Genomic DNA, 27,856 nt, shown 5'->3' with positions numbered 1-27,856 from the left:
TGGCAACTACATCAAAAATCAACTAATTGCTCAACTCAAGCTTCAAAATCTATTTATGTATATTTCCTCTCTCCTCTCTCCACCCCCACACCGGTCTTGACCAATGGTAGCCCTCGAAATAGCCGCTCAGCTAATCCTAAGCGCTCGCGAATAGGACCGGCAGCTTCTTCTAGAACGATTCCTTTCTCTTTCAGCGCTTCCAATCTTCAACAATATTGTTCATCCCCCCGTCGTTTTAAGCTGCAGGAGGAAGAAAGAGGGTAACATTCTCTTTTGCTATTTTTATCGCCCATGCTCATGCAAGGCATCGTTCCTTGGGACCTTGCATGTTGCCGCCCCTCCTAATTACCATCACTCCCCTTCCCGCCAACAACAACACCAACAACCATCGTGGTTTGCTCCTTACCCGCCCATCCCATGAACCATCTGGTCGTGATAGAGACGCCGGGCATGTCTTCGTTCTCCACCTCTCCCCATGTTGAGGAGAAGAACACTCGGCATATGCCAGTAGCAGTTCTTTCTTCCGCTTCTATTTCTGTCCTTTGCCGCCAAACAAAGTCCCACCTTGATCATGCATCGCGAGCAATCCCCCTGACTGGACTGGTGGTTCCTGGATTCCCCATTCCGTGCTCGCGGTACCGCCGTGAGTCTTGATGCATCATACCTGCCTACAGTACACGCCCCTCCATCTTCCCTTGTTTCCCCCCTTGAACCCCCTCCAGATGCTAGTTTATGAACCCAGATATAGCCATCTCGATCTTTTATTCCACGCGAGATCAGGGCGATGTGTTATTTTTAGAGATGTTGTTGCTATATTAAGATGTAGCCTCAATGCAGGTGTCTAAAAGTAGCATGAGCTTTAATGAGACATCATTCATGAACCCGTCAACGACGCTTCTCGTCTCCCCCTTGAGCTCTTTTCTAGCCACTCGTTCCTCGTTCCTCCCAATCAACCCCCGTATCTTATGTACATGTGCTCTGGAGAAAAAAGCTGTTTCATGCGGAACCCCCCCTCCCTTGTTTATCCCGTTTCTTGCTTATACGCCGGCCACACAATAGTAGATGCGCCGTTTGCGAATAGCTTCCCCTGATGAGCACGCGCCCGCTAATACGTCACCATACGTTGGGGAACCCGCATGCTCCTCCCATATCTCACGACCGGCTCTGCGACCATGGCGCTTCCCAGTACGTCAAAGGGGGGCAAACACTAACACCCCATAAGAACTGTTTCCGAAGAGGAGGCGCTTGGACTCATCGAAGTCTAACACAATAGTCGTTTGTTTCATGGCTCCATCTTTCATCTTGCACAAGCGCTGAATAACTATGCCATCACATCGGTAGCAGCTAAAATCTTGCAGATAACGATTCCATGGCGCGTCTATCCGGAGTTAGGGATACGCCACAATCTAAGATGATCTCGCTTCCAGGGTTCTGCAGGTTTGCTTTCTCTAATTCATCCCCACGAACAGGGTTATCTCCCTGTCATTTTGATAGAACAAGACAAGATGTTGGGAAATGGGCGCGTAGGGCAAAGTACCGGTACACAAGAGGTACTCAGTATCATCATCATCATTTCTTCTGCCTCTTCAGACTCTTGTCGCTCACGGAGCTCAACACACTAGCGCTTCGCTTGCGCGTGGTAACACCGCCGTCTTTCCCTTCGTCCGCATTGTCATCGTCCTGTTCCACGGATGGCTGGGCGGTTGCTTCGTCAGAGGGTGCTGCGTCCTCATCTTGCTCCTTTTCATCATCCTCTGGTTGAGCCGCAGCGCCGTCTTCATCATTGTCTTTGGAGGGCTCATCTGCCTCCGCCGACTCGTCTTTAGCATCCTCATCATCCTCATCAGCGTCCGCAGATTTTTCACCATCTTGATTACCCAGAGCTTTCTCTCGCTCTGCCTTCTTGGCGAGTTCAAGCTTAATCTCTGCGTCAATCTTGTCTGTAATCTTGCGAGCATCGAGAAGGCTATTCACAGATGCCAAGAGCTGTTCGAACGCATGCGTTGTCGCCGCTGTAGGCATAGCCAGCTTGGCAGGAACATCCAGTTCGTTGAGGGTGTTGGTGATACGCAACTGCTGCTGGTTGGACTTGTGAGAGAACAGCTTGTTGATCTTTTCTGTCCGGAATGTAGGGCCGGAGCCCAGGCGATCATGATGTGTGACACCGTAGATAATCTCCTCGTGCTCGGTAAGTTTCTTGCGCTCTTGCAGCTGTTGTTGTTGTGATTGCTGTTGCTGCTGCTGCTGTTGAGCCTGTTGCTGTTGGATTTGTTGCTGTGATTGAGACTGTGATTTCTTGTGTGCAGAGGACGCCGCCGTTGACGCACCCGACTCTCGTGGTCCGGAAGAAGCCGCAGCACTATCACGTCTTCCATTTTCCGGAGCCGCCTGCTGCGGCGTGGGCTGGCCTGAGGGCGTGGGCACTTCAGCACCCATAATAGACTTTCGTTTCTTAGACTTGTCGGCGGTCATCAAGTTTTGAAGCAATGTCTGTAAACCAGCCGATGACTTGAAAGTGTTGATATCTTGCTCTGCGTGGGGATAGTCCAAGCGGTTATACAACTCCCTCCGTTCTTCGTTGAACCTATCACTTCGAGCCAAGATTCGTTTAATCTCCAGTAGTAGCGATTCTTCTTCACGAGCCTCTTCGCGAGACCTCCCAAAGGAATTCAAGGCGAAATCCTTGCGCAGTTTTTCCTGCTGGGGGTTGAAGTGCGCCATCAATTCATGCAGCGCAAACTCGGGCTGTGTCATGTATTGGACTGGTTTCTGGACGGCCATCATTCTGGATGCCACTTCGTAATATCTCGCCTTGAGGTCCTCCATCGACCGAGACCGCGTAGCTGGCACGATAGCCTTACTCTCGTCACCATCGGCATCGGCCTCTCCATTGGTAGCTGGCGGACTCCATTCGTAACGATCCCAGATAAGGGGCCATCTGATATCAAAGTCTCGCACCAACTCCATCAAGTAATCTGTCTCTTCCTTGGTCCAGTCGGGATTCTCCAGGACTTGGTGATACTGGTCCTCATTGTACTGAGGCACAGAGACCTGAACATTGTACTTTGCGTACAGGGAATCTTCGACATCCTCTGTCTCCGGCACATTGCCATCTCCTGCCGCTGAAGAAGACTGCTTCCCTTCTTCGACCCTCCTCCAGTGCCTCAAGACCAGGCTCTCATCTTTCCTTCCAGAATTCGCAAACTGTCGCAGCTCCCATCGTGCGGCCGGCTTACGACTAACGAACCGGCGCTTCTTGAACTGCGTGACCTCCGGAACAATGGCGATGGGGTTGTCGCCGCCGAGATTGTGCACCTCGCGCGCGAGACCCTTGAGGTTAGGGCGCGGGGCGGTGATTTTTGCCTTCTTGGAGGGACGAGGGCCGCCGGCAGCGCCATCGGGGAGGTTGAGCACGTCGCGGACGTCGGAGGATGTCATCGTGGCAGTAGATTATCGGCAGTTTTTTGTAGAGGAAAGTTTGAAGGGATTTATGCCGTCATCGCTTTGTTTCTCTCTAAGCCCGCGAGCAAATGAAAAGAAGATTCGATCGGAAATGGATGTTTTATCGGTCGGTGTTATTAATGACGATAAGTCGCAGTCGGATGCAGATGCAGCGATGATTGAAGAAAACAAAAAATCATCAAGAGTAGTTGGAATAATCGTGCAAGGCTGATGGTTTGCAGCAAGCTTGAAAGTCTGGAAAAGCGCGTTTGAGCAGCCGGTCGAGTGCACGTGACCCGCGCCGGTGCTGGTGCAGACCCCTGGATTTTCTGAACGTGGCAGCTTCGCCGAAGGAGGGACGAAGTTCAAGTTGACCAAAGGGAGACAGACGCTCAACCGCCAATTGCGCAGTCTTTTTCTTCTTCCACAACCAGGCGAATACGGGCCTCAATTGTTGTGATCGTGCCATTTTACTATTGCACGAGAACCCGCGAATTCCATTGCGGAGATTCGGTGCAAAAGACAGCTTTACCGGCCCCGGGTTTATAACACATCGCCACAGCACACCAGCTCCCCTCACGAAACGAAACAACACAAGATGAGGTCCCTCTTCTCTCTGGCCACCTTTGTGGCTGCGGCGCAAGCTCTGTACTTCTTCATCGACGGCGGCACCCCCAAGTGCTTCTACGAAGAGCTTCCCAAGGACACTCTGGTCGTGGGCCACTACTCTGCCTCGGAGTGGGACGACCGGGCGCAGCAGTGGCAGGAACACCAAGGCATCACCATCTACATCACCGTCGATGTATGTAAACACAACATCCATTTCAAGGGTGATTGGGATTTTGGAACAAACTAGCTAAACAAATGGACAGGAAGTCTTCGACAACAACCACCGTGTCGTCTCCCAGCGAGGCACCTCCTCCGGCCGCTTCACCTTCTCCGCCGCCGACGCGGGTGACCACAAGATCTGCTTCATGCCCTCCTCCAGCAGCGGCCGCCCGGGCTGGCTCTCCATGGCAAACTACAACGGCGGCATCAAGCTGCGCCTCGACATGGTCATTGGCGAGACCAACCAGATCGAGAGCGACGACAAGGAGAAGCTGCAGGACATTACCACCCGCGTCAAGGACCTCAATGCCAGGCTGAACGACATTCGCAGGGAACAGGTTTTCCAAAGAGTCAGTTAAACCCCCCTCCTCTTTCCTTTGGCGTTTTTTGCCATTACTCTTCATGTTAGTGTTAGATACTTACACAACTTCATATCTTCAGGAACGAGAAGCCGAGTTCAGAGACCAGTCCGAATCCACAAACGCCCGCGTCGTCCGCTGGATCATCATCCAACTCGTCGTCCTCGGTGCTACCTGCGCATGGCAACTCTCACATCTACGCTCATTCTTCATCAAGCAAAAGCTTACTTGAGAAGGATACAAACTAGAAGCGACAAATAGAGCTTGGGGTAGGAAGAAGGTTTTGACTTATTGGCCTATTGGGGGGAGGGGATAACTCTTTATCAAAAACAATACGGTGGGATTCAAGAAGAAAAAAATGTTCGAAATACGATAAACAGCCCGTCGTTTCGTTCCACATCTAAACCGTCAAAACCCCCTCTCGATCAAAATACATATCAGGTGTGTGTGCGATGAAAGGGTGAGGTGGTCTGTCCATTTACTTAATGTATGATGCGTAGCGTAGTCACGGCAAATTGAAAGAAATAAAAAATGTTCGATATAGTAATTGTTCCAGTTGATTTTTTTTAATAAGTTTACTACGTTTTGCTGCATCCTCACACTTTTTTTTGGACAATCCTAATTCCATTACAAGGTATACCGATGAATAACTCCCTACCTAATGACGGATCCCAAACTCTCAAAAGACATCTTCTCTCCGTACAAAGCTCGCCAATTTCTGAACTGTCACACGCGAAATGCTGCTACTACCTCGACCTCGTCTCTATACACATCCATGCCCAGCTCGTCACTCGCCCCCCCTTTCCTTGCTTCTATTTCATTCTCCGCCACTCCATGATTCGCAAGACTTATTATATAGACGGCGCAAATAGAGTAAAAAGAAAAGCACACCTGGACCAGACCCAATGCTGCCCTTCGTGACCATCCTGCGCCTTGCTGCGCTGCACATCGAAAGTGGTGTAGTATGGTGTCGTAATGGAATGTCAGACATAAGAAAAAGAAAAAAAGGAAATAATAATATGGAAAAAAAGAAAAAAAGAAAAAGAAAAAAGGTCCAACCAAGAAATCAAGACCAGTATCCGTCTGTCGTTTTTTTTTCTCTCTCGCAACTCCTTCTCGGTTGGTCGTAATGGACACGCGCTCCCATCAATGCCGCGGTTCTTCTATTGAGTGGTAGGTAGGTGGTATGACATGGATGTGGTGAAGGTATGGAGTAAATCGATTCGCTATTCTGTTTCCAAGCCGGGGGTGTCTTTCGCCTTAAACGGTCCATCGCCTTCCTCTGGCCCAGGGCCCTGCAGCTCTCTTCTGCCATCTAGTATTTGGCTTGAGCAGCAGTCGTCTGGACGCAGAGAACAAAATGTCCGTCTCACCAGCAGGTTTGGTTTTTTTCTGTTTGCTTCAAGGAATCAATCTCTCCAGTAGAATTAAGAGGGGCGTCGACATAATTTGTCGGGGTACAATGTCGCCAGCCATGCATGGTACTAAATAAATCCCGAAAAACTCGCAAAAAAACAAACAACGCCCGCTTTAGCCACAGCAAATGGTCTTCATGAACTTCTGGAATCCGCTGGGCTGCTGGGCCTCGGCGGGTCGCGCACTAGACTGGCCTGCTGCCGTCATGGGGCCCTGCTGGCTCGTTACCGGCTGGGGGAGGTTCTGGGTGCTGTTCTGGAACTGGGCCTGAGTTGAGCCAGTGGGGGTACCCATTTCGCGAAGACCTGTTCCACTCATCCGCTGGGCTGGCAGTGCGCCGGGGGCGTTTGGTCGATCTCTCTTGCTCCCCATCTGCTTGATCGGCGAAGGAGGAGGGGGCTGCGCGGCGTTTAAACGGCCGACAGTGAGATTCTGAGCCTGCTGTTGAGAGCTGGTATTCCCAGGACGATGACCACTGTGCAGCTCCATTTGAGAAGGACCGGGGCGCGCGTTTGGGTTGTGCAAGTATGCGGCGCCATGATTCTTCATCGAGTCCCACCCCTTTCCCGAATCCTTGCTAATCTTCATCCAGTCGTACTCGCCATCCTCGACGTCGCCGGCGTTCTTCAAGGCCTGGGTGAAGAGCTCTCGAAGGTAATCGTAGTCGGGGGTGTCCTCAAAACCAAGGTTTCGGACGTACGTCAGGTACTTGTTGAACTCCTCAGGGAAGCCCTCACAGAGATCCTTGATGGCAGTGGTCTGCTTCTTCTCACCAATCTTTTCATATTTTTGCTTGTTAGTAGCAGCCTTGAGGCCCTGCCAGGGGAGGCCGCCACGCAGGAAGTACATGAAAACGTGGCCAAGAGCCTCCAGGTCATCTCGTCGAGACTGTTCGCGGCCAAGATGGGTGTTGATACTCATGTAACGGGCAGTACCGGACAGCGACTTCCTCTCGCGGTAGGGGATGTGCTGCTTGGTCTTGGGGTCTCGGTATTGCTTGGCCATACCGAAGTCGACCACGTGGATGACATTGGATGCCTTAGTTCCTGGTCGTCCGATCAAAAAGTTGTCGGGCTTGATATCACGGTAGATGAGGTTCTTTTCGTGTATCGTCTGGACTCGAGAAAGCATCTGCTTGGCGACCATGACGACGGTCTTGATGGTGAACCGACGTCCGCAGTGGTCGAAAAGGTCCTCGAGCGAAGGTCCGAGCAAGTCGATGACAAGGATGTTGTGCAGACCCTCCTGTCCAAAGTAGTAGACATTGGGAATGCCGGCTAGAAAGAGGCGCGCCGCGTTAGCATCAATCGTCTGTATCGCTGAGGTCGGTAAAAATGAATAGGTGTAGCTTACGGCAACCAACGAGAATCTTATACGTGCGGTACTCATCCCGAAGCTGTGGTGCATCACTCTTCCGAGGTTCCTGCGAGGCGGCAATGTCAGTATTAACTAAAGGGGAAAAAATTGAGAGTCGACACGACAAGGCGAACAAAGACGCGAGTGACTTGTCTCTGCGTGTAGACGCTGCTATACGCGGACACGCAGGCTATGGCTACTCACAAATTTGATGGCCACCTGCTGGTTGTTCAACAGATTGGTTCCCTCAAAGATGACTCCAAAGGAACCCTCTCCAATTTTCTTTCCGACCCGGTAGTGGACGCCGACGACGTTTGACGACGAGGAAGCCATGGCTGCGGTGGGCGAAGAGCGACGTCGAGAATGTCAAAAGAGGCTCGAGACGATGGAGGATAGAGGGCGAAAGAAGGATCGTCGACTACTTCCGGTCGGACGAACGGTCGGGGCGGCGAGCAGACGAGGCTCGGGAGCAACGAAGCAGCCCCTGGACAGGGGTAGTCCAGAGAATCAGAGGGCCGGAGGTCTGTGAGAAGGGCCAAAAGGATACAAGCAGTCAGCGACGATGTGAACTAAGCATTCCGGCGTGATGCTGGTTTGGAGGCGATGGCGATGGCGATGGTGGTGATGATGGCAATGCAAGCGGGCTGGATGGAGAGGATTGAACGACAGAGTGCAGAAAAGGACGAAGGAGCGAGTGGACAATTGCTGGGGTGCTCATTTTGGGGCGAGGCAAAGTCTGCTGAGGCGGGCAGGGGTTGGGCAGGGGCTGCGCTGGGGGTCCGGGCGGTCAAGCCAACCTGGGGGTTGTCCCGTGTGGCCTAGAGGCATCCTAGAGGCATGCGACGAGCGCTGAGTGGCGGGCGGTCCACTAGCCTGGCCGAGGCGCTAGCGGTGCATCCAGCGCCTTGCACAAAAAACTTGTCCACTGGAGCAGCGAGGGCCAGCGCCAGCCAGCGCCTACAGTTGGCCCTCGATTGCACTGAGCACGAGAACAGCCAGCCAGAGCGGCGACACCGCGCCACAAGCCCACACTCGCCGGCAGCCGCGCTTCTTAGGCCGGGTAAGTTATGATCAAAGTTGGCTTGCACCCGACCAGACCCTTTTCAATCCAGGCACTCGGCGGTTAGCATCTGCAGTAGCAGCAAAGTAGGACTCACCCGGGCTGGTAGCTTGTTGCCACTCTGCGTAAAGTTTCAATCTTCAATCAACTGCCCATCAACATCAACGGGGCGGCGAGACTTCGGGGAAAGGAAAGATTGGATGAAAGAGTGAAGAATGATGCTCAGACCCAAAAGGTACACGGAGGAAAGGAGTTGAGCAGGAAACAGGAAGGAAAGGGAGAATCCATGGGAAATGGGATGCTGCAAGGTTCGCCAGTGCATCCTCACCCAGGGTCGCGCGATTTCTGTACCTGGGACCGCCAGGGTACTCGCGCCCCAAGTATCTGCCAGCCTCTCGCGCCGCGCAAAGATACATCCCTTGGTGTTTTGACGCGTACCAGGGACGCGAGCTAGGCGATGGGTTGGAAGCGCAGGGCTCTCTGCAGTAAAGTGTACCTGTGCTCGTACCTATACGGATTCGGCCGCGCAGAAGTTCTACCACAATGCAAACGAAGCTATGGAGCAAGCTATAACCTTGGCTCCCACGCGACTCGGTGCCTGGCTTCAGACGAACAGGCCCAAGTGCTGTGCTACGAGTAATTTTGTATCGGAAAAGCAGCATGAGCGGCTTTTCTCAGATCCAAGAGCAATCTGGACTGGCCTGGCCTGGGTTGAAACCTAATGCTACCTAGCACGGAGAGCTAATAGAACCTACGGTCGGGTAATACTGTGCTAGGTGGTGTCGTACCTTGGAGTAGTGCTCGCCCCATGGAACCTGGAGAACCTTACGGGAGCTCGTGCTTGGGCTTGGGCATGAACATGGACGGAATGAAGAGCGAATCCGTCAATGCGACCGTTGCGGACACAGGACACGTGCAGCCGGTTTGTTTTCTTGCGCCGACTTTGATGGGAGCAGCAAGATGGATGGTAGCCATCAATCTCAAGGTAGATCACATCCAATGCGGTAAGCCCTACGCCAGCAGGTACCTACTCGTACGGCGTCGTGCAACAGAATCGGCATCGTCATCCACTGAGCCATTTCGCTTCCGAAGAGCTCAATGCGCGTCAAAGTCAATATTACCACTAGCAGTAATAAGAAACACCAGCCAGCCCGGCCCTCCACGGGCACCGCCGATGGTGTTCCGAGTCGTTGCGCGCTTGGCATCGACCAGCCGAGTGCAGCCTGGCGTGTTGGCATGGGCGGATCGAGAAGGGCTGTCGCTTGGCCCTCGCATTCCCGCAAGCTCCAATCATTGCCTGCTACGTGCATTCAGCATCCAGCATCCAGAGCGTGGATTTCCGATGTCGTCCACGTCCACGACGGCCTCAGATGCAAAGAGCCGACCTTGGACGCCGGTGACATGCCGCGATAGCTGCTTCTACGAGTACGGGCAATGTACCTACCGCGCCGGCGTGTGGATCACCTCGTACCAAGTGCACGCTTGTACCTTGGGATTACTACTCCGTACTACGCTCAAAGACGGCCAAGCTCGAGCACAATCGTCTCCGATCCCAGAAACAGCGTCCCAGTTCCGTTAGCCGCGCTGGGGAGCGAACAGACGAGCGCCCCATTGTCTCCACGGCAATGATAGCAATGCGTTTCGCTATACGGAGCTCTTTCATAACGACCCCCTGGTGAACTCATGGTACCGTGGCCGTTGCCCGAGTTTCCTCATCGCTAACGATGGTCCCTTTGCTCTGAGGGCCCCCCTTACCAGCAAATTTATTTGCTAATTACTATCCAATCCTCACCTTGGCTCCCCGGCCAGGAAATGTTTGGGGAGGCCAGTACGGATACGGAATGCTGCCACCTGAAAAATGCCGTGGTAAAGCGGGAATGGCGACAGCAGGTACTCCAGCTCCAGCTACCTTACTAGCACCAGCATAGGTACCGTCTTCCAGATAATATTACAGATCCATTCTGCGTTATTAACTGGCGGTACTGGCATCTGGGAAGAGGCATCGCCGGTTTCGTCTGTGTTCGATGTTGGGTCGAGTCGAGCACGGAGTAAAAAGCAATTACAGCTGCTCCATCGTCAATCAATCGTTTGCGTCTCTACTATTGTCGCAAGATGGCTGCTACTCTATTGCCCCTTTGCTAGTGTACGAGGACGGATATCCACGCCAGAAGCCAATGCACGTACTTGTACTGGCTGATATGCTCCGTACTTGTGCAGCTTGCCGTTGCATTGAATCGAATCCTCATCCCCGCCGTCAGCTACGAGGCACTCAATGAGTGGCTGCCGTAGCAAATAGTGCGCTGCATCTACTTTCTCCTCTGCACCGCTAGCCTCGTCACACGCAGCGGCACATGTGAGTGACGCTCAGGTGCTTGCTGCCCTTGCAGGACAAGTTGAGCACATCTGCTGGGTCGGTCGCACCGTCGTGGGGCTCGAATGCATGCGTCTGCCAAACACGGCTGACAACACCGTATTACAGCTCGTACATGTCTCTAGCCGACGAACAATGGGATCCATTGACGGCTTGTTCTCTCCCTTTCCTCCCTTTATCGCTTCTCTAGCAAGGTCTCAGTTGCGGAAGCGTACCTAGGTGCCGGTAAGTACCTTAGTGCTATCTGTAGGCATAGCTGCGGAGAGGAGGTAGAATTGGAAGCTTGAAAAATGCGGCATCTCATTGCTGGGCAACGCGCGGGCCCCCTCGAATTCCTCTCAGTATCAACTTCATACGAGTACTCGGCACAAAAAGTTTGTAGTTGATTCGTGTCGAATGTAAGGAGTTATGAGCCGGTCCGATAGCTTCCAGTATGCTGCAAAGGTAGGCGTCGATTCATCATTTCACAAGAGGCTTTGCCGGGTAGCTGTGGCATTGAAGACATCATAACACGACACGGCAACGGGCAATTGAAGTCTGATCCAACAAGCCGCGGGAATGAATGCAGTATATATTACTTGCTACTCCATACCACACACACGGAACCGGGAACCGAATTAGCAGCGTCTTTTTTTTCGGGGTAATGCTGGGGACTAGTTCCCCGTCCAAAATGCGGGCTTTCGGGGCACAGCGCCTTTTGCTATCTCATCTCTTTGCGATAGATCGGCCTTGATTCCCCGAAGCTTCAAGGTCTGCCCAGCTTACGGGCCATTGAACTTCGTCGGCGTGTGAGTCAAACGGCCTATCGGTAGAATGAACTGCCGCGATACGGTCGATCAGGACTTTGAGATTTAACCAATCCCGAAAATATCACCGGCGCTTTCGTTCAAGATGGCCTATTGGCGATGGGGAGACGGCGACGTGGCTTTCGTGGAGTTGCTAGTTGCCTACCCTGCAACTGGGTGATGAGATCTATATCTGCACGCAAAACTTGTTGAATTACGCAATCGAAGAGTAATAATCTGGGCGTCACTGTAACGAAATCTGGTATTTGCATCAAGCAGGCTCTCTACTATTGAAGCCACTTACCCTGAGACATCTATTTTCCTCTCCTAGGCATCAAGGTGTCTGCGCCGCATTGCTGTACTGATACCATCCATTACGCTCAATGCTCAATGACGATATGCCTAGTGCCGATATCTGCTTCAGCCCCTCGCATTTAGCCCAGCTAGCCCGATCCACAACCTTCAAAATAAACGTTGCAACTCTCCCCGTCCTCGTGCTTAGAAATCCGGATATATCGTTGTTATTGGACAGCCGCCAGACGCAAACACTTGTCGTGCTAACGGCCGCGGCTATTTCCATTTCCCACTTGAGCAGGGGGCCCCAAAAATTCACCTCTTGGTACGGGGTATTGCAACGGCTTCTCCCCGTCACTCGGTGGGGGCGTTACGTCTTTGCTAGCTTGAGGTTGATGGCCATGGACAAAAGTTGCCCCGCCTGTTTGAGAGGGAGCTGTACGTTTGTAGATGGGAATCGAAATTACCCCTCCGAGAGGAGGGGACAGAGGAGCTGCTGTGGGTTGAGGTACTTATAAAAGGACAGCTGCTCCGAGTTGATTGATCCTCTTGGACTGTTCTGCGAAGCAAACATCTCCAGATTTCCATCCGACTCAGACACAATGGTTGCCACAACTAAGCCAGAGGGGCTCCCCCCCATGACATACCGATTCCTGGGACGCTCAGGTCTGCAGGTCTCGTCCATTTCTCTGGGTGGATGGCTCACATACGGTGGCCACGTCGACCGAGGTGCGTAAGAGCATTGGCAGCCTGTAACTCCAATAAATGAGACGGGAACGAGGAGGAACGAGGAAAGACGAGGAGACATATATACTAACTGATTGTTATCAGAGGGCACCTATGCCTGCATGAAGGCTGCCTACGACTGTGGCGTCAACTTCTTTGACTGCGCCGAGGCCTATGCTGGCGGCGAGTCTGAGAAGGTCATGGGAGAGGCCATCAAGAAGTTCGGCTGGAACCGCAACGACTTGGTCATCTCCACCAAGGTACTGCCCAGTCCCTCCACAATAGCAATCCGCATCTGCTGTCACGGATCTGAGTTCCGCTAACGTTGGCCTCTTTCGTCTTCCTGTAGATTTACTGGGGTCAAGCCTATGGCAACAACCCCGCCAACAACCTGGGTCTCTCCCGAAAGCACATCGTCGAGGGTGTCAATGCTGCCCTGAAGCGTCTCGATCTCGAGTATGTCGACCTGATCTATGCCCACCGTGCCGATCGCAAGACCCCCATGGAGGAGGTTGTCCGTGCCTTTAACCACATCATCGACTCCGGCAAGGCCTTTTACTGGGGTACATCTGAGTGGACCGCAGTTGAGATCGCAGAGGCATGGCGGGTGGCCGACAGGCTGGGCCTCATCGGCCCCCTGATGGAGCAGCCTGCGTACCACATGCTCAACCGACAAAAGGTCGAGGGCGATTATGAGCTCCTGTACCGCGAGCACGGCCTTGGTCTCACCATCTTCTCCCCCTTGTACCAGGGCATCTTGTCCGGCAAGTACAAGAACGGCATTCCCGACGACTCTCGTTTCGCTCAGACCCAGGTTGCCTTCATCGCTGGTTACTGGAAGAGGACCGGAAAGGAGGTCTGGGAGGGATACATCGAGAAGGTCAACAAGCTGGAGCCCATTGCCGACAGGCTGGGCGTCAAGCAGGCCGCTCTGGCCCTGGCCTGGGTGCTCAAGAACGACAGAGTCAGCTCTGCCATCACAGGCGCCAGCAGCCCTGCGCAGGTGTACGAGAATATCAAGGCCTTGGCCGTCGTGGACCAGTTGACACCGGAGATTTTGAAGGAGATTGATGAGATTCTGAACAACAAGCCTCCTACATTGGTGGAGAGAGAGTAGAGGGCATGATTAGAAAAGAGAAGAGAAACAAAAAAGTAACGAAAAGGGCTATGGCTCAAACAATATAATGACTGACTCGGCGGCTTGCTGACATCTCACCTTCTATCGTTTTAGTAATCTCCCGTGACGTACCGTTTATAAACTATCAATATCCCTAAGCCATCGACTAATATACTAGTGATTGAATAGGGCCTCATTGCTTTTTGTACCTATGGAGTTGAATCCACCAGCATCCCAATGTAGGACTGCCAGCTCATACAAAATCCAAAACGTTGCCATGGTACTAAGCCCTAGGAAGATGACACGAAGTTTAAAGCAGCCACTAGCTATTATCAATCAGCAAAAACAGCATCTCCGGACAACGCTTACCCCTCCTCATCCACCTTATACTTAAGCTTGTGTTATCCGTCCTCAAGTATGTTCATGAACTACATGTAGTTTTACTTGCAACTGAACTCATTGTATCTTATACTTGAGCCTCAATATCTTCTTTGTTCCTTGCATATTGCCAACATGGCAACTTCAAAGATTCAGCAGTGGTTTCCATGGGTGGAATCCCCAGTCATAGCTAATGCGCCCATGGTTGGCGTCGTCAGCGCGGAGCTTGCCGCTGAAGTTGCCAAAGCGGGCGGACTCGGTACGTGACGGCTTCATTTTACGCGTAACCATGACCCCAAGGAAGAACTTCAGAATATATACGGAGAAGGATTAAAATTAAGAAAATATTAAATAAAAAAAATCTACTGAAATAATTCATAGACCACTAACATCTTGACCACCAAAAAAAAAGGCTTCCTAAGCTGCATCGCCGACGTCAGCGATAACTCGCCTCAAGTCACCAAGCTAGACGCCGACCTCACCAAGATCCGCCAACTCCTAGGAGACGCCGCAACCACGCCCTCGGGCCACCTCGGCATAGGATGCGGCTTCCTCTCATGCCACAACTCCATCGGCAACTTCGCCGCGACGGCGCTGCCCGTGATCCAGAAGCACAAGCCCGCGGCGGTGTGGCTGTTTGCGCCGCACGAGAGCATCCGGCCGCAGAAGGAGATTGTGCGGCTGCTCAAGGGGCTGGAGACGGCGCCGAGGGTGTTTATCCAGGTGGGCAACGTGACGGCGGCGGAGGAGGCGATCAAGGATGGAGCGGATGTGATTGTTTGCCAGGGAACGGATGCTGGGGGGCATCAGTTTATAAGGGGGATGGGGGTGGTGCCGTTGTTGGCTGAGACGAGGAAGTTGGTTGATGATAAGGGGTATAATGAAGTTTCTCTGTTTGCGGCGGGAGGTATTTCGGATGGCAAGGGCGTGGCGGCGATGTTGACACTTGGTAAGTTGGGCATCCGTGTAAAGACGAAGCTATGGTTGGTGGCGAGGATTGCTAACAAGTGATGTAGAAGCTGATGGTGTCGTCTTGGGCACAAGAGTTCGTATTCCCCAATTACAGTCCATATCGAGCACACTTGATTCCTTTTAACACAGACTTGCATAACGTCTAAGAGAAACCAATCTAACCGTGCATACAGTTCACCGTTGCCGAAGAGTCTCTCGTACCCGAGTTCCGCAAAAAGATCATCCTCGACACCACTGACGGCGCCCTTTCCACCCTCAAGTCCCCCTTCAACGACCAGATTGCCAACTCGGGCCTCTGGGGATCTCTCTATGACGGAAGAGCAGTTGTTGGGCCCATTCACGAAAAGTTCCTTGCTGGGGCGTCGTTTTACGACTGCTGGAGGAGCTTGCATGATGATCACCCACCTGAGGAGAGTGAGAAGTTGATCAACACCTGGGCGTGAGTCTCCCCCCTTTTCCTTACCCCTTGGTTATTGGGTCTTGGTTTGATATATGCTGTAATTCGGGAGGCATTGTTACTGATGAGCTTGACAATATATAGAGGCGCGGGCATTGGATTGGTGACAAAGGCACAACCTGCAGGTGAGATTGTGCGTGAGGTTCGTGAGGGAGCCAAACAGGCTATTCGAAGGGTTGCAGGTCTTGTATAAATAGTGAGAGCAGGCACAGGTGATCACATCTCGCATCAAGTGTACACTTAAAACTCGTAAAAAAAAGGAACTCCAGACTGGAAACTTGTCCAGCCGGAATATGATATTCTCGTCTATGCCAGTATTCATAAGGCACTATAACCAACCGCCCCTAGCCGAACTCTTTTGCGGCCGGGGAACAAAGAAAAAACAGTTAACATCAGTGGTAGTAAACAGCGATGGTATGATACATGAATAAAACAAAAAATGCCGTTTAATGGTTTGTTTCCACCTGTTTTCCCATATTCAACAACCCACTTGCGGCCTCGCTTTTTACAGCTTGGCCTTGGTCTGGGCCTTCTTCAGGATGGGCTCCATCTTGGTAGCCTTCATGACGTCGCCCTTGACCTTGAGCTTGCCGGACATGAAGAGGCGCTGGGCCTGGGCCTTGCCGGTGACGAGCTTGCCAAAGTCCTCGTCGGAGAGAGACAGGGTGACTGAAGATTTAAACAAAGTCAGCTATTTGGTCAAGCTCTCAAGAAATAAAGAAGGGGAAGAAGAAGCCCATACCGGTGGGGTTCTCGCCGACGCCAGTGCCGACTGTGCCCTTCTCCTTGAGGTCAATGTGCCAGCTGGCCGTCTCGCCGGCCTTGTTCTTGAGGGTGAAGGCGAAGACGGCCTTGCCGTTCTTGATGGCGTCCTTGCGGTCGGCTTCGCTGCTGCTGAGAGCGGCGTTGATGGCCTCGAAGGCCTCCGAGGAAGGGAATGCGTCTGCGCGCGCGCGTGCGTTAGCTTTCCGTTCTTTTCATTTGTCCTGCTTCCCCCGGCGGGCCACGTTTGTTTGATTTGCTTACCGTTCTTGAGAGACATTGTGGGCGAAAGTTGTAAGCTGCGAGTGAACAACAAAGAGAGCAAAAGCAAGGAAGGCGGTTTAATGCGACAGTTTTAAATTGGATTGAAGAGAGTAGAGTAAAAGAGAGAGGGCGGATGTTTAATACTGACGATTATAGCCGGAATGGATGGGATGGGCTCAATGGAGGGATCGGGCATGTGATGCGAGCCTCGGCCAAACTTCAGACTCTTGCTGACATCATCCGTCCTGACCACCGAAACAGCCGCTAGAGCTTCAGCGTCTCCATTGCGCTTTCGCCTTTTAGCTTTGATTCCCCCAATACCCCAATACATGCTGCTGGGGCTAGGCTGAATCGAGCAGGCCAACGAAGAGATGCAGCTGTTGGTCTTATTCAGTGCCTTTGAACAGCATTTTGTTGAGAGATGTGCGTTATGACATATGGCGTTCTATGTGACGCGAACGGACAGCATGGTTGATGCGCTTCTCCGGTTATTCTTGCGCGTGGGGCTACCCCGGATCTTGCACATGGTGGTCCAAAGTCCGAGAAAAGGATTCATCAACAAGGTTTGATTTCGGCTATGTTTTTGAGCTAGGATGTTGATCAATGTGATGAGAATTGGAGTTGAGAATATCATGAATGACTGACTAAGGTACATGGAATGAGGAGAAAAATCATGCATTCAACGCCCATACTCTATACACAATGCTGATACTCCAATGACAAGTCTCTGGCTTCGATATCCCGTTTATCCTGTGACCCGATTCGTATTACCTTGTAATAAACATCTATTAAGCCTTTTCCGTGATTACCGATCTAAGCATTCTCAATGTAAATCATCTCGGCATAGCGCTAGTTTACAGCTCCCACTCAGGTACCACAAAGTTGCGCTGCTGCGGCCAGTTCTCGGGTCTGCATACATCACATGTCACATGTCAGTTGGGTGTTTCCCGAGATCAACTTGAGAAAGAAAAAAGAGGCACACATACCTTGTCAGCAGCAGCGTCGCCATTCGTCGCCTTTGCTCTCCTAGTTCTTCGGCCGCGGTCAATCGCAGCCAGTCCCCAAGCCGGGTCCTCAGCTCCGCCTCACTCTTCCCCAGAATATTGAGACCGCGGTCAGAACAGGCGATACGCAGCTCTTCCACTTCGAGACCCGATGGACCACCGCCGTCGATCAGTCGTTTGTCGTCAATTTCCAGGAACGACAAGCGCAGTCTGCCCTTGATATTCCACATTCCCGGAGGAATAAACCCTAGTCGATCCCACATGGCCCCCGGGAGATCCAAAGCCTTGAGAACGTGCCGGTGTGCCACGGCCTTTGTGACTCCAGGGCTGAGCACGCCTTGAGGGTGCTTGCTCTCCAGCTCGTCGAAAGTAATTGCGCGCCGCCGCTCGGCTTTCTCAATGGCTTCGTTCAGTGCCTTTGGGAATCGGCATGTGTACGGTAGTATGCCGGGCACAAAGATAACTAAAATGGGCGTGAATTCGCCGCAAATCAAGAAGAACAAGGCAAAAGCGGGCAGCCGCAAAAGGTCATGTCTGGTTCGCCATAGTAGTACCCAGTCTGCGCGAGAGAATGAGCTGGGAATGTAGTGCGGCCTGAACCATGACGGCCGCTCTCCACGCGGTAAGCTCTTGACTTTGGCGTTGAGCAGCCTGGCATTTGCGACAACGGCCTTGACGCCTTGAGCGAAGAACTTGGCATAAGATTTGCCCAGTTGGAAGTAATACTTGATAGTAGACTCCTGTGCAAGCTGGGGGTCAACGGGTAGTAGCGGTGGTGGCCGAGTTGAAGCTGGAGGATTGAGGGCTGCGTTTACGGATGCCGGCCGTTTGACGGCAAGTTTGGTGCTCTTGCCATTGTGAAGGGCTCTTGAGTGATGCACAGCTCGGCTGGTGCGCAGGATTTGCGACTGCGCGACGAGAAGCTGAGGGCTGAGAAGCCTCCTGTGGGCTGTGAAGCCATATCGCTGTGTGATGTGATAACTCATTGGCGCAAACTGCCCTCTTGCCGATATCGTTAGACTGAAGAAGGTTAAAGAAAAGAGGACTAGATGGGTTTTTTAGCATCATGACCGGCTGAAATTGGACCCAGTTGCGTGGAGCAGACATGATGGAAGCTTTCCGTACCTTAAACCGGGTTTTGGACTGGAGGCGTCCAAGCAGTCTATGTGTCGTCTATTTAATGTTCCATGATGTCAGTGCTCATCAACTGCTAAAGCATTAGTCGTGTAGATCCGATTGAAGCTGGCCAAACGGTTGGGAGGCCGAGTTGTTACTAACATTCACAACATTGAAGTCATTGAGGGCATTGTGAATCTTGTTTTGAGAGCAATGATTGGTATTGTTAAAATAAAGACGGGAGAGAAAAAAAGCTTTGCTGCATCTTACCAGCCTAGGAAATTCGCACTCCGCGGGTACTTTCTCTCCGGAATCCATTTGGAGTCCGTGCGGGGAGAAGTGCTATATCAACTGCCCGGTACTTTGCCTCGGTGACAGACTAAGGTGCCCTGATGATTTGAAAGCAGCGTGTTATAATTCCTTTTATTTTAAGAAAAATGTGAAGAAGAAAAAAACTTGTCCATGAGCTGGACTGTAGCTCTAGCTCTTCTTTCATATCCTGCTCGCGCTTGTCGTGGATTTACCCTGGAGACCAATTTGGTATCCAATTGATTTTGGACTTGTTTTAGCTTGGTTATCCTCTGTACCTGTGCAAGCCAATCTTGAACTACATCTAGATACGCTCGGCTGTTACGGTTGCATGCCTTGTCAGATCTATAAGATCAATGGATATTCGTACCTGCACCCATCACAGTGTCTAGTGCTCCAATATCGCAAATTTCCGGTATACCTCTTCTTCCAAGATCTACTTGGGCAGCGTAAAGACAAAAAGCCCATGTCATCTTTGAGAATTCCTCAGCACAAACTATCTTCAGCGGGAACAAGACAAGAAAAGTCCCCACCTGGCCCCGATGGCGTCAATATCCGGGCCTTGCTGAGTGGGTTCCATCTCGAGTTTTCGGTGACTAATCACCCGGCTCAAGCTCTCCCACATCCTTCGAGAAAAGCATTCATGTTCTGAATCGCGAAACAAGCCTCGCCGTTGCCGATCTGTGAGATTAAAAGGAGATTGATTGACGCCAAGAACAAAAGAAGGTTCTTATCTGCCGCCAGGGGTACCGAGTAAAGGAGAACAAAAATCCAAGAAAAAGGAGCCATGGTTCGTTCAGGGCCCCGGTGATAGCCAGGAGAATGGAGAAAGGGAGGCTGGTATGCTCACCTGAAAGCTGCAGGTCCACGCCGATGCGTCCAACTTTGCCGAGGGCATCACCAAGGATGATGCCTATGAGCAGGTACTGCTCCAAGCCGAAGGGCTCTTTTACGGTCAGCGCAACTGGGTTCGTCAATCTCCTTTCCTCACCGTCTTATGTGCATGCTCCAAGGCTAACATGCGGCTCCTCCGGTGGTGACAGGTTTGGTAAGTGATCTGAGCATCTCGCATATGACATGACTTGTGTTGACATGAGGCGGCCAGCAACCTCTCTAACGCGGCCTCACTGCTCTGGCATGCCTACAAGTCCCTTTCTGCTCCGAGCAGCGAAGTAAACTGGGCAGGTAAATGACAACCCAACCCTTCAACTCCAGCTACGTTGCTGGGAGATGGACACAGATGGAGAGAGGCTTGAAGGATTTATGCTTATTACGTCGTTTAGGATTCTATGTGCTGGATCCCACAGCCAGTGAGCAGCTCATATTGGGCCCGTTCCAGGGCAAAGTTGCCTGCCAAACGATCAAGTTCGGAAAGGGTGTCTGCGGCACTGCTGCGGCCACCAAGACTACGCAACTAGTTGAGGACGTGGAGAAGTTTCCCGGCCACATTGCGTGTGATAGCGAGAGCCAGAGCGAGATTGTGGTGCCCATTGTGTCGGGGGACAAGGTCGTTGCCATCATTGACGTCGACTGCGCCGTCTTGAACGGATTCGATGAGACGGACAAGAAGAACCTTGAACAACTTGCCGACCTTTTGTCAAAGAGCTGTGACTGGTAGACAAAATTAAAGAAGAGAATAAACTAAGACATGTTTCTGTTACGTCCACACGCATTCTTGGCTTCTTGGCTTCTTGATTGGCGCTTCCACACGTGTAGCATGACGTTGTAGTCGGAATTGAGCCTCAATGGATGGACAGATTCAACGTCGTATCGCTTTAGCTGTCGTATCGGCCGCGCGGTCGATACACGACTTGCGTACCTCAGTGCATGTAGTGGACGGGAATCCTGATCTATACGAGGAAAGTTGACAATCTTGACCTACCCTCCCTATTGTTCATCCCACCCGATATTTCATCGAGAAATGCGTCTTCCACTTGGAGAGCAAAACTGTAAACAGTAGAGATCCGTCACTTTGCCTGCCAAATGTAAATGACACAGTGACCGCCAGTTCAGCATCCGCACTCTGATCATATATGATACGGAACACACCGTATATTATGCGTCGCGCGGGGAGTCTCCGTTTAGGTAACGAAAAATATATCCAGATCCGCAATCCAGGAAAGCAAATATCGGGCACGAACACAGATGGCAGGGATGTGGGGTTGAAAAATCAAGTTGAGCTCCAAAGAGGCTGCCGGTACCCGCTGCTGACGCCTCCTGAGATGCGCAGCTAGGAGAAAAACGCTGCACCAATTCCACATGTCGCGGGCGCTGAGATTTCTGATTCGATGGCATCATCTGCGGGACGGGATATTTGACGACAGTTGATGGGTGGCAGGGCGACGTCAGCTGCTGGGCTGGGCTTTGGAGGAACAAGGATCAATCATGTATTTTGGATGGATGGAGTAGGTAGGTAAGTAAGGTTGGAGGTTAGAGAGAGTGAGAGAAAGCGGGCGAGACACAGAAGAGAGGGGATCCATGGCATCAAGACCAGACTCAATGTACTTGGATGTATACTCCCCATGGAGGTTAATTTAATTAATAGCTGAAGAAATCGCTGCAGAAACGCGCGTGGGCAGTAGTGAGACGTCCAATCCAAATGCCATGTGCATTCCGCTCCAGCAATGCAGGGAGCCCGAACTGCGTGTGCCGATCGATCGTCATTTGATTTGATTGATGCACAACTGACTTTGATTCTTGTTCCAGCTCTCCATGGTTGCTGAGCACACGGGCTCCGTTGACAGGGCACCGCCCCTGCTAAATGAGACGCCGGGCGGGGCGGAGGCACAGCTCTCGGGCCACTAGACCGCTGGACGCAGCCAGTTGAAGCAGCGAGGCCCTTGCAGTAGCCCTCTCCAGCCACCTCGATTTTGGAAACCAGCCACCCAAAGGGCATCATCAAAGGGATCAATGATCGTGGATTTGATCCTTAGCCCAAAGGGCGGGCGGCTTGCTGCAGTCGCTTCGACGCCACGGCCGTATCAAGCAAGACGTGCAGCATCTGCTGGACCAGCCCTGAAACATGGACGCAGCCGTGGCTGTAGATGTCCGGGGGGCTGCCCTGTAAGTTGTAGGTGTAGGTGGTGCAAAGCAGATTGATGCACCGCTGCAGCCTCAACTCAACTGCATTGAGCACTCGCAACAGCGCTGTAGCCGCTGAAAGAGCCTGCTGGAAAAGCCGTCCACTCGCTGCTCCCTGGAAGGGCGGGTGCATTTGGCAGTGGGCGCTCCGGCCAAAGCGGTGCTGTCGCAGCATCCGTGCTCCCTTTGCTGCGGGACGCCAAAAAACAACCTGAGCCTGTATCCATCCATATCTCTCCGGCTACGGCACACACCCTCTTTTCTCTTCTCTTTTTAACCTCTGCATTGCCGTGGGCATGCTGAGCAACCACCTCGGCCAAACCTATTTTTTATTTCCCTCATCCTGCTCTTATACTTATTGTTAGGTTTTGATCCGTCGTCATCACGGCCCTTATCTGGCACAGCCTTCTGAAAGCTTAATGGTGGCGCCCAATTACGTGGGCCGCTGATCGCCATACCGCTAACATACCTCGAGTGCCGCCGATGTAAACAAATAACATTGATTTAGAATTTGAATCATGGAAGCCTCCAACTTCTTGCCTTCCAAAAACACCCGAAGCAGCGCTCTTGCGAGCCTCTTCCAACCTACCATGGCCATGTCCACAGCATCCAAGTCCTTTGCTATCAACGGCCCGCACACGGCAGGCCTCTTTGCAGACATGAGTGTTGACGGCCCCATCATCGGCACTCTCGTTGCGATTGTCGATCGCGCGAAGAACTTGCCCAACCGCAAGACCATTGGCAAGCAGGATCCTTATTGCGCCGCGAGACTGGGAAAAGAAGCCAAGAAGACGGCGACAGATGTCAGAGGCGGCCAGACGCCCAAGTGGTAAGTTGTTCCACTTTCCATCCTATCCCGTCTTGCATCTTGGTGGTGAGACAGTTTGGGAGCCGCGACTGACCTGAGCCGTCCGTGTTTCTGCAGGGACCAAGAGCTCCGGTTTACGGTGCACGACTCGGCCGACTACTATCAGCTCAAAGTCTCCGTCTTCACCGACGATAAGAAAACAGACCTCATCGGAGAGTCGTGGATCGACCTCAAGGGCATCATCATTCCTGGAGGCGGCCAGAACGATGTGTGGCAGACCCTGACCTGTCGCGGCAAGTATGCGGGGGAAATCCGACTCGAAATCACCTTCTATGACAGCCGGCCCAAGCCCGACAAGCCTGCCGCCAGACCGAGACAGTCCATGGGCGGCGAGCTGGAGAACACGTCGCCTAAGCGCAAGGAAATGGTCAAGAGGCGTCCCCTACCCACCGACCCCGTCACCGGCGAGGTCACTGCGACCCCCTCAGACTATCACCAATCGCCTTCTCGGCCTCAGGGCAAGCCCATCTCGCACTCACCGTATGGCTCTACCAACTCTCTCGGCGAAACTGCCGAGTATGGCACTCCACCGCAGGGAAGCACTCGATCCCGCCACGCAGACTACTTTTCTTCACACTCACCTAGCGCCCAAGGCCATGGCTCCGGTCGTGTTGAGGGGCCTCGCCAGCCACGTCCAACACGACAGGACTCGTACGAGAGAGAGCGAGGCTATAGCCAAAAGATACCCGTGACGTCCTCCTATGAGCAGCATGACCCTCGAGGTAGCAGCTACTCGCTCGCAGGAGAAACATATGACATGAATCCTACAGATGATGCTGCGCAGTATTCTCCTCACGGCGGCCCCCGACAGGCGGCTCCTCCTCCACCCGCCCACCGATCACGGCATAGCACTAGCCAGGAGGGTCTGCAACGGAGAAATGAATCGCCTCAGAGGGCTGTTCCGCCTGCGTCCATGAGATCTGATGTTTTGAAGAATGAGGCTCATAGAAACACCACGCCAACCTACCCTGGCCGCCCACAGTTCCGGCCCTATGACCCGAGCCTAACAGCTCAACCCCCCATTCAGAAAGCCATTGCATATGAGCCGCACAACTCTTACGATGCCTATGATGCCCAATATCGTTCCATGCAACCCACCGTAGAGGACGTCCCGGAATCGCCTCCAGGCTCTATGCGGAACAGGCCTCGGCGAAGTATCCCTGGGCTGGATGAGATTGTGTATGACGCTGGCCAGATGCCCATGTCGAATGGCCTCAGTCGTTCCCCAGGAGCGTCTGCTGGTTTTCTAAGCCAATCCCCGGGAGCTTATCCGACATATCAGGAGCAGCCCAGGAATCAAAATTCTGTCTCCCCTCTGTCGGCGAGAGATTACACTGAAAGTCCAGGACAGATGACGCAGTATTCTTACAGCAGCCAAAGCCAGCGCCCTAATCAACAGCGCGAGCACGAGACCACCTACATCCAGAGTTCTCCGAGCTACGGACTCCCCGCGTTGCCGCCATCTCTGGCTCCTGGAGTAGACCCCAATATGGTTCAAGAGATATCCGACAGAGCATACGAAGAAAGGCACTATGATCGATACAATAATCACAACAATCAAATTGTAAGCACCTCTCTTCGAGACCGCCATAGGAGCGAGCCACCACCGCCTTCACATGAGCCAGCCTTTGGCACCTCGCCGCAGGCCTACGAATCATACGACAGACCAAGATCGGGTACCTATGGCGGTGGACCTGACCCGCATGCGCAGGGATATCGAAATGCTTCCCCTAATCCCCGAGATGCTTCCCCTAATCCCCAGCATAGGATCCGACGCAAGTCGGTCAGCCCCGCACCTCGTTCTTCGGACAATAGGAGGCACTCAGACATTCCGTTCAGTCCAGACTCCTACGAAGCGTTTAACCCTGGAGTGTCTTCTAGGGATGGATCACCTGGGCTCGATCCGTCAGATTCGCCTTCCAAGATTGTGACACACGATGGTCGAGAAATTGACCCATCTGACCATCTGCCAGAAGAGTCTTGGGCTCCTGAGCCTGAGACCAAACCTTCTCCGCAAGAGCCAGCGCAGTCTCGAACAAGGCCACCCTTGTCCGGAGCGCAGCCGATGCCCCCGAGCGGCCGGAGACCCCTCCGAATCAGCATGGCGAGAACCTCACAGGCGGTAGTGCCGTCCAATGCCTACGGCTACTCAGAAGGACCGCGTGCTCCCCCTCCCCCGGCTCAAGGTGGGCGACAGCGTCTGCAAAAGAAGACCCGTCATTCGATGGGACCGACAACATCGGCTCCAAATCCAGGCAATTTCCAATATAGTTCAACACGTTCACGCGCTGGCGCGTGGGATTATCCAAACGACAACTACACGCCTCAGTATAACGGCGGTCATCAAGGACCTCCTATTCCAGCCAAAGTGCCACTCCCCATCATGAGCGGCGCCAATGGAGGGGCGGAAGATATGGCCCTGATTCAGGAAATGTCAACGATTGACATTGGCACGGGGCGTTCCAGACGCCGAGGAGGATTTTGAAGCTTTTTGATTTAGTATTTGCCTTGTACGAATATTCAATGAGGTTACATAAACCGGTATCGGGAAGGATATGGAGCGGCGTCTTTGGAATTTGGAACGTTTTGCGATGCATGAATCCCTTTTTTCTTTCCTTTTCACTTCTTTATGAATACTAAGATCGGCTTCAGATATGACGTGATGTATTAGTATAGTTAGAAAACGAGTCAATTGAATAGTTCGGATAATATCTTTGTGTATAGATGTGATGTTTTTCTTTCTCATAGACATTTCTTGTAGATGAATTGATGCAGTAGCAGATAATGGTCGCCGTCACCAATTGCGCTAGTCTGCATATGGAATAGTAGTACCGCCCCGCGAAAGGTACGCTTCCACCTAAGATAAGATAAGCAAAAAAAATATCCAATGCATGGCCGTTTGGAGAGATGATCCTTTCTCACATCTTGGAAGGGCAAAAAAAAAAGATAAACCACCAAAACACCACTCGTTCAATCGAAACACATTGATCTCAAAAAGCCGTCGTCATTTAAAATCAGCCGGTCGGAGTGAAGCAATACAATGGCGACACAAGCGACGCCCTTGCCAAGGGTGAAGCTGGCATCTGGTCCCGCGCCTTTGACAGCTGAGCAGAGATATTGGAAGGCGTTCAAGAACCAACTTTTGATACCGTCGCCGACCAATTTCCCTATCACTCACGTCTCGAACAGCAACGAGACCTTTGCCGTGACGACAGGCACGCGCGTCCAGATCTACTCGAGTCGCACCCGCAAACTGCTCAAGACAATCACACGCTTCGGAGATGTGGCGCGGAGCGGAGAGATTCGCCGTGATGGCCGCGTGCTGGTGGCCGGAGACGACACGGGCAGGATACAGGTGTTTGATGTGAACTCGAGGGCTATTTTGAGGACGTGGCTGGAGCACAAACAGCCCGTGTGGACGACGAGATTCTCGCCTGTGGAGCTTACTACGGTGCTGAGCACGAGCGACGACAAGACGGTCAGGCTGTGGGATTTGCCCAGCAGCGAGCCTACGAGTACGTTTGTGGGACACTCGGATTACGTGCGAACCGGAAGCTTCATGCCGGGAACCATGGCCAATATGGTGGTGTCTGGAAGTTACGATTCGACAGTCAAGCTCTGGGATCCGCGAACAGGGAACAATGCTGCGGTCATGACATTCAAGCACGCTGCCCCCGTGGAGAGCGTCCTTCCTCTGCCGACGGGAACGACTGTCCTAGCTGCCGCTGGTAATGCTGTCAGCGTACTCGATCTCGTTGCCGCACGACCGCTACATCTCATCACCAACCACCAAAAGACAGTCACTTCGATGAGCCTGGCCTCTGGTGGCCGCCGCCTTGTCACTGGCAGCTTGGAAGGCCACGTCAAAATGTTTGAGACGACCGGGTGGAACGTTGTCAACAGCTTCAAATACCAAGCCCCTATTCTCTCCGTTTGCGTCATCCCCTCAAGCGATACTTCTGATGCTGGCGACCGCCACCTCGCCGTCGGCATGCAATCTGGTGTTCTTAGCATTCGCACACGACTGACCGCCGCCGAGGCCACGCGCGAGCGTGAGCGTGAAAAGGAAATGGACGCCCTCGTTGCTGGCACTATCGATTCTCTTGACGCGAAGAAGCAGAAGCGCAAGCGCCGCATCGAAGCCACCAAGCGCCTCGATCTTCTCGGCGAAGGCGCCGACGTTGTCATCGCCAATGAAGGTCGCGTTCACAAGAAGAAGGAGAGACCATGGCAATCAGACCTCCGACACGCTCGCTATGCCAAAGCCCTCGACCAAGTCATTGACCGTTCATCACCCGAGTACGCACCCCTTAACGTCCTTACCTTGCTGCTTGCGCTTCGCCATCGCAGCGCTATACGAGATGCGCTGGAGAACCGCGATGAGCAGAGCGTACAGCCCGTTCTGAAGTGGGTATGCGGACACATTTGCGACCCCCGCTACGTGAGCATCTGTGTGGAAGTTGGGATCCACTTGTTGGATCTCTACGCCGAATACGTTGGTGCTTCAGCAGAGCTACATCAGGGATTCAAGACTTTGCACAGGAGAGTCAAGCTCGAGGTTGAGAGAGCGCAGATAGCTTGCCAGAGCGGAGGAATGCTGGAGAGCTTGATGATGGGGGCGATATGAAAAAGGGAAGGGAAGGGAAGGGATGCAAGCAACATTAGAGTGCAGAGCTCCCTTGGGGCGTATTACCTGAGGGGAGGAAAAGGAGGCGGGGAGCATTTGGTATAGTTTGGCGTTTTGGCGGCATCATTCAAGGCTACGAATGTCTCGTTCGTATAAAGACTTGGGAATTCGATTGTGTATTTTTTTGTCTATCTGACTCGAGATAAGTAATACGATAAAAAGATTCAGTACAGTTATGTTGATGAGTTGTGTGCTTGGATATGGG

The 27,856-nt window shown here is 52.5% G+C and overlaps 10 protein-coding genes across 10 annotated transcripts; 6 read left to right on the top strand and 4 right to left on the bottom strand.

Moving 5' to 3' along the window:
- Positions 1–1,569: 1,569 nt before the first annotated feature.
- T069G_00312 (SANT/Myb-like domain of DAMP1 domain-containing protein) lies at positions 1,570–3,438 on the bottom strand (the record flags this gene model as incomplete). Its single annotated transcript, XM_056167522.1, has 3 exons — positions 1,570–1,820; positions 1,878–2,843; positions 2,907–3,438. The coding sequence occupies 3 exons, from the start codon at positions 3,436–3,438 to the stop codon at positions 1,570–1,572; spliced, it is 1,749 nt and encodes a 582-aa protein (XP_056032838.1).
- Positions 3,439–4,039: 601 nt separating this feature from the next.
- T069G_00311 (emp24/gp25L/p24 family/GOLD domain-containing protein) lies at positions 4,040–4,860 on the top strand (the record flags this gene model as incomplete). Its single annotated transcript, XM_056167521.1, has 3 exons — positions 4,040–4,243; positions 4,314–4,619; positions 4,711–4,860. 3 exons carry the CDS (start codon positions 4,040–4,042, stop codon positions 4,858–4,860), a joined length of 660 nt encoding a protein of 219 aa, XP_056032837.1.
- Positions 4,861–6,158: 1,298 nt separating this feature from the next.
- Positions 6,159–7,733, bottom strand: T069G_00310 (protein kinase domain-containing protein; the record flags this gene model as incomplete). The annotated part of the gene is made up of 3 exons (XM_056167520.1): positions 6,159–7,321; positions 7,398–7,467; positions 7,605–7,733. The coding sequence occupies 3 exons, from the start codon at positions 7,731–7,733 to the stop codon at positions 6,159–6,161; spliced, it is 1,362 nt and encodes a 453-aa protein (XP_056032836.1).
- Positions 7,734–12,512: 4,779 nt separating this feature from the next.
- On the top strand, positions 12,513–13,753 carry T069G_00309 (aldo/keto reductase family domain-containing protein; the record flags this gene model as incomplete). The annotated part of the gene is made up of 3 exons (XM_056167519.1): positions 12,513–12,639; positions 12,742–12,896; positions 12,986–13,753. 3 exons carry the CDS (start codon positions 12,513–12,515, stop codon positions 13,751–13,753), a joined length of 1,050 nt encoding a protein of 349 aa, XP_056032835.1.
- Positions 13,754–14,266: 513 nt separating this feature from the next.
- T069G_00308 (nitronate monooxygenase domain-containing protein) lies at positions 14,267–15,753 on the top strand (the record flags this gene model as incomplete). Its single annotated transcript, XM_056167518.1, has 5 exons — positions 14,267–14,390; positions 14,544–15,080; positions 15,148–15,176; positions 15,277–15,542; positions 15,645–15,753. The coding sequence occupies 5 exons, from the start codon at positions 14,267–14,269 to the stop codon at positions 15,751–15,753; spliced, it is 1,065 nt and encodes a 354-aa protein (XP_056032834.1).
- Positions 15,754–16,065: 312 nt separating this feature from the next.
- T069G_00307 (SCP-2 sterol transfer family domain-containing protein) lies at positions 16,066–16,602 on the bottom strand (the record flags this gene model as incomplete). The annotated part of the gene is made up of 3 exons (XM_056167517.1): positions 16,066–16,229; positions 16,303–16,503; positions 16,587–16,602. The coding sequence occupies 3 exons, from the start codon at positions 16,600–16,602 to the stop codon at positions 16,066–16,068; spliced, it is 381 nt and encodes a 126-aa protein (XP_056032833.1).
- Positions 16,603–17,440: 838 nt separating this feature from the next.
- On the bottom strand, positions 17,441–18,576 carry T069G_00306 (LETM1-like protein domain-containing protein; the record flags this gene model as incomplete). Its single annotated transcript, XM_056167516.1, has 2 exons — positions 17,441–17,495; positions 17,573–18,576. 2 exons carry the CDS (start codon positions 18,574–18,576, stop codon positions 17,441–17,443), a joined length of 1,059 nt encoding a protein of 352 aa, XP_056032832.1.
- A 1,226-nt stretch (positions 18,577–19,802) lies between these two features.
- T069G_00305 (GAF domain-containing protein) lies at positions 19,803–20,633 on the top strand (the record flags this gene model as incomplete). The annotated part of the gene is made up of 4 exons (XM_056167515.1): positions 19,803–19,805; positions 19,879–19,983; positions 20,113–20,200; positions 20,299–20,633. The coding sequence occupies 4 exons, from the start codon at positions 19,803–19,805 to the stop codon at positions 20,631–20,633; spliced, it is 531 nt and encodes a 176-aa protein (XP_056032831.1).
- Positions 20,634–22,614: 1,981 nt separating this feature from the next.
- On the top strand, positions 22,615–25,449 carry T069G_00304 (c2 domain-containing protein; the record flags this gene model as incomplete). The annotated part of the gene is made up of 3 exons (XM_056167514.1): positions 22,615–22,925; positions 23,022–23,373; positions 23,422–25,449. 3 exons carry the CDS (start codon positions 22,615–22,617, stop codon positions 25,447–25,449), a joined length of 2,691 nt encoding a protein of 896 aa, XP_056032830.1.
- A 555-nt stretch (positions 25,450–26,004) lies between these two features.
- T069G_00303 (uncharacterized protein) lies at positions 26,005–27,591 on the top strand (the record flags this gene model as incomplete). The annotated part of the gene is made up of 1 exon (XM_056167513.1): positions 26,005–27,591. The coding sequence occupies one exon, from the start codon at positions 26,005–26,007 to the stop codon at positions 27,589–27,591; it is 1,587 nt and encodes a 528-aa protein (XP_056032829.1).
- Positions 27,592–27,856: the final 265 nt, after the last annotated feature.

This window comes from Trichoderma breve, chromosome 1, assembly GCF_028502605.1.
Source record: "Trichoderma breve strain T069 chromosome 1, whole genome shotgun sequence".
Lineage (NCBI taxonomy): Eukaryota > Fungi > Ascomycota > Sordariomycetes > Hypocreales > Hypocreaceae > Trichoderma > Trichoderma breve.
The sequence above is the reverse complement of the archived record's forward strand: the minus strand, read 5'-3'. Positions and strand labels throughout refer to the sequence as shown.